Source organism: Lactuca saligna, chromosome 9 (genome assembly GCF_052625555.1).
Source record: "Lactuca saligna cultivar CGN05327 chromosome 9, ASM5262555v1, whole genome shotgun sequence".
Lineage (NCBI taxonomy): Eukaryota > Viridiplantae > Streptophyta > Magnoliopsida > Asterales > Asteraceae > Lactuca > Lactuca saligna.
Window position 1 is genome coordinate 134,062,869 of NC_136425.1, and position 7,565 is coordinate 134,070,433.

At 37.4% G+C, this 7,565-nt stretch overlaps 1 protein-coding gene across 1 annotated transcript; it reads left to right on the forward strand.

The window, feature by feature from the left end:
- The first annotated feature begins 4,121 nt into the window (after positions 1 to 4,121).
- LOC145016728 (uncharacterized) lies at positions 4,122 to 6,210 on the forward strand. The gene is made up of 5 exons (XM_078974961.1): positions 4,122 to 4,711; positions 4,829 to 4,958; positions 5,046 to 5,408; positions 5,489 to 5,958; positions 6,021 to 6,210. Exons 1-5 carry the CDS (start codon positions 4,122 to 4,124, stop codon positions 6,208 to 6,210), a joined length of 1,743 nt encoding a protein of 580 aa, XP_078831087.1.
- The last annotated feature ends 1,355 nt before the right edge of the window (positions 6,211 to 7,565 follow it).

Sequence of the window (7,565 nt, forward strand, 5' to 3'; positions counted from 1 at the left end):
CCCATAAACCAAATGTTTTGTTAATACTCCATGTGAGTTATTATAACCATACTAACGCAACTAGTATCATGAATGACGTTCTTCGGGCGTCAGAACTATTAAGACATTTGTCACCCTAGACTAGCCGGTCTACTGTAGCTAACAGCTGCGGTGCGGGTTTGTCAATCCTGCATAGATCTATAAACAAGTGTCATGGTCTCCTTAAGAAAGACCCTGGTTATAATTCAGGACTTTAGTGTGTACTCTGGTACGTACGGTGAAGCCAAATATCTCTCAATTTTATATCAATCGCTTTATGTGTAGCGTACGGAATATCGTTTTTCTTGTAAATGAGAGTATTACTCTTATGTAGTGGTTACATAGTGTAAAAATAATTATACCTTTAAATAATTATATGTTTCTTCCGAAATGATAGTGTATTGTATGTGACTCCCAAACATTACCAATTATAGGTGATTATATGTGTTTATTAAAATTATTTATATAAATACAAAGTAGTTATCTTGTCTAGCTCCAAAATGTTGTTGGATAAGGTGTCTAAGTCCATACCTATTTCTGGTATGTACTCGACCCGACCTGGCATGGTCCATTTGGGTTGCATGGCACCATGCAATTGGATAGACTAAATGAGAGAAATAACACTTGTGGTTTATTTATATATTATAGGTTCTAATATATTAATATTATTATTTAATTAGTATTGATCAAGAATTAATTTTGAATTAGTTAACTGATCAAAAGATAACTAATTAAATATATGGGTTGATTATGTAAATCATCCATAACTTGTATAGTGGGCTAAAAGGCTCCATGGATTATCAAGTTGGGTTAAACCCATAGGATGCTCCATAGGAGTTACAAACCCATGGGTCATGGAAATGAAGAGTCATGACACATTAGGGTTTACGTGGTGTAACCATAGATGTGTCAACACAATATAAGCAACACCTTCTCAACCAAAATCGTTACACAGAAGTACAAGTGAGGGCTAGGCCAATTTTTAGAGTGTTTGTATTCTCTCAAAAGTCATTCCAAAAGCATTTGGTGTTGTGTGAAGCATTTGAGGCATCACACTTGAGGTGCTAGGCTCACAAGGTTTCAACGAATCAAAATCAACTACAAGGTATGTATTTCTAGCCATACTTTTAGGATTAAAGTTCCCCATTTATTCTAGATAGGATTAGGAACCTTGGAAACTAAATTTTGCATGTATTTAGACAAACATATATCCAAGGTTATTAGGGTTGCATGTATACTTAGGAAGTGTTAGAATGCTCAAAACCCATCAGCTTCTCCATCTTGTCGGTCTCTTTTATTGGTAGAAAGTGAGCGGATTTGGTTAACCTGTCAACAATCACCCAAATGGTGTCAAGTCCACCCTTTATCATGGGTAACTTGGTTATGAAGTTCATGGTTATCCGCTCCCACTTACACTTGGGTATGTCCGGTTGCTGAAGCCAACCTAAGGGCTTTTGATATTCTACCTTAACATTGGCAGAAGTCAGGCTTGCCCACATAGGTAGTGATCTCTGCCTTTGTGTTTGGACACCAATAAAGTTTCTTGAAGTCCAGATACATCTTGTCTAAACTGGGATGAATGGAGTATTTTTATTCTTGTGGGCCTCATTCATCACAACATCTCTATACCCACCGAATTCCGGTGTTCAGATTTAATTCATGAGATAATAAGATTCGTCGCCCTTAACTTCAAGGTTTTTATCCATTATTCGTAAGGCCTCACATGCGATGTTCTCATGTTTCAAGGACTCTAGCTACGCCTCCTTGATCTATGTAGACAGATTTGAATGGATGTTCATGGTCAATGATGTTACTCGGTGGCCCGAGTATTCTTTCCGACTTAGGCATCTGGTACTATGTTGGCCTTGCCCGGATAACAACAAATTTCACATTCGTATTCATTTAGCAGCTTAACCCATCATTATTGTCTCATGCTGAGCTCTTTTTTATTTAGGATGTCTTGAAGGATCTTATGATCTATGAAGATGGTGCATTTGGTACCGTACAGCTAGTGCCTCCAAATTTTTAGGTCGAATACCACTACTCCTACTTCTAGGTCTTGTGTGGTGTAGTTGACCTCATGAGTCTTGAGTTGTATCGAGGCTAGGCGATGACCATTCCTCTTTGCAGAAGCACACATCCTAGGCCCTGCTTGGAAGCATCACAGTAGACCACAAAGTCTTCGGTCCCTTCTGGAAGGGGCAAGATTAGAGCACTGAACATGGCTTACTTAAGCATTTGGAAAGCGGATTCCTGTTTGATACCCAGTTGAATGTCACTCCATTCTTAGTCATGGTAGTGAGTGGCTTTGCAATCTTAGAGAAGTTTTGTTTTAATCTTTGGTAGTAGCCAGTAAGGCCGAAAAACTGGCGTATCTCCGTTGGTGTTCTTTGTGTTGTCTAATTTTCAATCACCTTGACTTTGAAGGGGCCCACATGTATTCCTTCCTTACTGACTACGTGTCCCAAGAAGTCTACCCTTAGAATCAAGAATTCTCATTTTGAGAACTTCACGTATAGTGTATCTGCCCTTAAAGTTTCCAAGGCTTGTCATAGATGCTTACTACCATTCGTGGTATGGGCTGCCACAGTTTGTTGTCCTTTGACAGGCTCATGAGTCGAACGAACCCTTCTCTTGTTCAAAAACTTATGTTTCCTGGACAGTATGCCTATATTATCGTGAGAGTTCATAGGTTTGAAGTTTGGGGTGTTCATGTAGGAGCACACTCGCTGGTGTCCTTGGTTGTCACAGGGATTTTAAATAATGGCACTGTTCCCATTTTTGTTTGCATTGTTAGTGCTAAGTTGTACCATGACGGCTGTTACAGTAACTTAGAATGTAGCAGGGTCCATTTGTAGAACTAGTGTTGTGCCGGTATGCTGGCTACTTCCGCATGGGAGCATGATTTTGTTGTAAGGTTTGACACGAGTTTGTAAGTAGCTATGGTCATTGCTAGTTGTACTCTGTCTATATTTACATCTATATACACATAAATTACATGTTTTGGCCTTGCAAGAATAGAGGTATAGGAGACACATAAGGAATCTAGGTGCAAGATAATATTCCTATTATATTTTAAGCTTTATGTTCGGTTCTAGAGTTTCTGGGTATATAGGGTTGGTAAGTATTAGATTTGTTGTCCACCACGATTAGTCCTAAACATAGGTTGGTCATCTCTCATATAAATATAGTTGACCAGGCTATATTTATCCCAGATATGATTACATAACTGTCTAGGCTTAAACGTAGTGTTTAACTCCTTTAAATACTTTTTTATATAGTTCTTATTATGACATCGTGTCTAGTATGTATGCCTAAATGTATACTTTTTATAAAAATACTATTATGTTTTAAAAATATAATTATTATTCCGAGTGTTTTAACCCCATTGTATTTATAGTTGTATATCTCCTGGTTTGATATACTTATTTCAATATAAACAATTCTATGATACCAATCTGTCACACCCCCAAACCAGAACGGTGAAAACGTCTGGGATTGGATGATTTTCATGTACAGTATCATAACAATTGAATAATAAATATCAAAGCATTGCAACCATCATATTGATAAATAATGGGAAAATGACTTAAAAGACCAATTAAGTTTCAAAAACGTCTATATTACCCCAATTATGTTTATGTTGTTCGCAAAAAGCCAATGAAATAATGTTTTTTTATTATAAATCCAAATAAAGTTACCAATAAAAATAAGGTTTTTTAATGGTGACCGGCATCTGTGGGTTACGATTCTTTGTTTACCGGTGATAATCTGACATGGATTATTAAAACACATTACATGAAACATAAATGCCACAAGGATATCGATTCACCATCAAGGGTTCTCAGTGAAGGGTGAAATCAATATCTAGGGTTCTTACATAACAGTGAACGGTGAACTCGTGACAGTGAAATTGATTTTTACAGAAGCTGAAGGAAAGTTAGTCGATTGTGCAGCAAGGGTTCTCAGCATGTCTCGTGCAACAAGTGTGTCTCGTGACTCACTCAACATTGATGTCTACCATAAAGGTGTTTTTTCTCCTAATCCCTTGGTTTTTTTTTCATCCTGATAAAGTACCTGTTATGGGGCTAGATGTACGTAACATGGATTTCAAGAAGTTCAAGACCTATCTCCAAAAATTGATCAACAATAGATGTCGGGATATGTATTACTGTCTTAAAAATCGGTCCCTCGTAGATGGGTTAAGGGAGCTCAGGTATGAAGATGATTATGTTAGGTTCCTTGATGATGGTTTTGATGATGATGATAATCAAATAAGTATCTACATTGATGACCATCATGAACCCTTACTAGATTGGATTGAAGAAGAAAAAGCTGAAGAATGGGATAGTGGTACTCAAACATATGAAGATGATGTGGACTTGGTATCATCGGATGATCTATCGGTGGACCATGAAGCTGATGATGAGGACATTCAATGGCCTGAAGTTGTTGATCCTTTTTTGTCACAGAAGAATCTTATTCCACAAAGAGGCACAGAGGAAGAAGCTGGTGGTAAGGTAAAAAAACATCCTATTCACGATCCAAACCAAAAATGGGACACTATGATGCCTGAGTTCGGTATGAAATTCTCTGATCGAGATGAACTGAAACATATGTTAACAAATTATGCTGTGTCTAAGGGTTTTTCATTGTGGTATGAAAAAAATGAGGTAACAGCATTGTTAGTAAGGTGAAGTAAAAATGAAAAAGGGAAGCCATCTTGCCCTTTTAGACTATGGGCTAGTCCCATGAACAAGGAAAATTCATTCCAAATCAAGTCACTAATTGATAAACATAATTGTGCTAGACAACAAAAATTGGGTTGTCTTGTTACGTATAAGTGGATTGGTAAAATGTTAATACCTGACATTTTGGAAAGGCCTAAGTTTAGCTATTGGAAAATGGCAAAAGTGGTTAGGAAAGACTATGGTATCAAGGTAAGTCTTGGGCAGTGTAGAAATGCCAAGTACTTTGCACTAGATGAGATTTCAAGCAATTTGGTAAGCTATTATGAGAAACTGTAGAATTATGGTGTTGAGTTATTGAGGGTTAATCCTGGGTCAATAGTCTTGATCGAGACAAATCATACGCCTGATGCTACACAATACTTCAAAAGGATGTATATTTGCCTGAAGTCTATCAAGGATGGCTGGATTGAAGGATGTAGAAGGGTTATCGGTGTTGATGGCTGTTTTTTGAAGGGTGTTTGCAGAGGTGAGTTGTTAACAGCCGTTGGTAGGGATGCAAACAACCAAATGTATCCTCTAGCATGGGTTGTTGTGCCAGTTGAAAACAAGGAAACTTGGATGTGGTTCATTGATCTTCTACTTGAGGACATTGAGATGGGAGATGGTAGGGGTCTTACAATTATTTCAGACCAACACAAGGTGTGTTATAGTTTACATTTTACTTACTATATTATGTGTTATTATGTACTTTAAAACTAAAATTTGTTATCACCTTGTAGGGTTTAATGGAGGCTGTTAAGGAAAGGGCACCATCATGTGAGCATAGGAATTGTGCCCGACACATCTATGCCAACTTTAAGAAGAAGGGGTTCACGGGTGTTGAGTTTAGGAGGTTATTTTGGAGGGCTACAAAGGCTACAACCAATTCCAATTTCCGATCACACATGAGGGAAATTCGTACAATGTCCACAGAAGCTTATGAGCACCTGATAGAAAGAGACCCAAATACATGGTGCAGAGCATTCTTTGAACCTCAGGCTTCTTGTGATGCCGTGGAAAACGGTATATCTGAATCTTTCAATGCAACAATTGTAGAGGCACGGAAGAAACCAATAATAACAATGCTGGAAGAAATCAGATTGTACGTGATGGAGAGGATGTACAATCAAAAGATTAAGGGGCATAAGTGGGACATGGAAATCTGCCCCTCTATTAGAAAGAGGATTGAGAAGATGAAAGAAGAACAAAGGTATATTATTTAATTGTAAGTGATTCAATATGAAATAACTTACCTTCTTAATATGATTTCAGGTACTGGGATGTTATTCCAAGTGGCGAGGAAGAATATGAAGTGAAATTAGCCCATGAAGTTTATGCTGTTCACCTTGAAAGCAAAACTTGTGGTTGCAGAGCCTGGAAACTCAGTGGTATCCCTTGTGTTCATGACATTGTTGCTATATTATGCATGAATGGAAATGCAAAGGACTATGTAGCCATATGATTTAAAACAAGCATGTTTGGAAGTTGCTATAGGTATCCAGTCAAACCAATAAATGGAGATAACATGTGTCCTGATGTTCTATTTGATCCCATATTACCACCTCGGCGTAGGAGAATGCTAGGAAGGCCTAAAGTAAACAGAATGAAATGTCCTATAGAGAAGAATGAAGGAAGGCATACAATTAACAAGACAGGGATGTCCATCTCAAGATGTAGTAATTGTCATCAAGAAGGACACAACAAGAGGCGATGTCCATTGCTCACAGAAGGTTGGTTTTTATTTTGATTATTCATTCATCTACATTTGTATAATAATAATTATTTTTGTTTTAACAATGCAGCAAGTATATCAACTGTTGGTGAAGGGGCTGTTGAAGAAGGGGTTAGTCAAGATGGGATTAGTGAAGATGGGGTCAATGAAGGGGTTAGTCAAGATGGGGTTAGTAAAGATGGGATTGGTGAAGAAGAGGATGTTGAAGAAGGTGATATTGAAGACCACCAGGAGGATGAAATTGAACGTCAAGATGATGAGATTAACCATCAAGTAGATGAAATTGACCATCAAGAAAATCATGTTGAAGGCCATCAAGAAGATCATATTGAGGATCATCAAGAGGGGGTTGTTCAAGATGAAGCTCACCACATTGAAGTTGTTCAAGATGAAGCTAACCATGAAGAGGCTGTTGACCACCATGAACCTAATTTTGATGAAGTTCATCACCATCAGCATCAACCTGTTTTTTTTCAGCATTTTGTTGCTAACAAAAGGCGATTACCTTCTGAGAGGATCACAAAACTGAAGTTAAGGAAGAAGGTGGTAACAAAAGATGGAAGTGGGGAATGTCTTGAAAATCCAGTCACTTTAAACTAGGATAAGTGTGTTCTATCAGGATTATGTCAAATACTTTGAAATGACACATCTTTTGGTGCTTAGTGCACATCTTTTGGTGCTTAGGCTTGTCTTTTTGATGCTTAGGCTTGTCTTTTGGTGTTGTGCACATTTACCAACATTTACTGCCATGTGAACATGTTTGATTATGTGGTTTAATTATGCTTGATATGTAGTTTATTACCTTTTATGCATATTATAACAGTGTACCATTTTGCCCTTATTTGTTAAAACTATGTTAAAATTGGTAAAAACTGTTTTCTAGGGCATTCCCTTTTGTAGGCCACCTTCATAGTTTGAAACAGGTTTTATTGACTATTTTGCCCCTGCTATTATCATTTGATAAAGTGTAATCTTATTATGGACTATTTTGCCCTTGCTATTTTCAATCAATAAAAGTATGTTACTATTATGTGTGTTTTCAATAAAACTGCCATTGTGTTTAAAAACCATTTAAAACACAAATT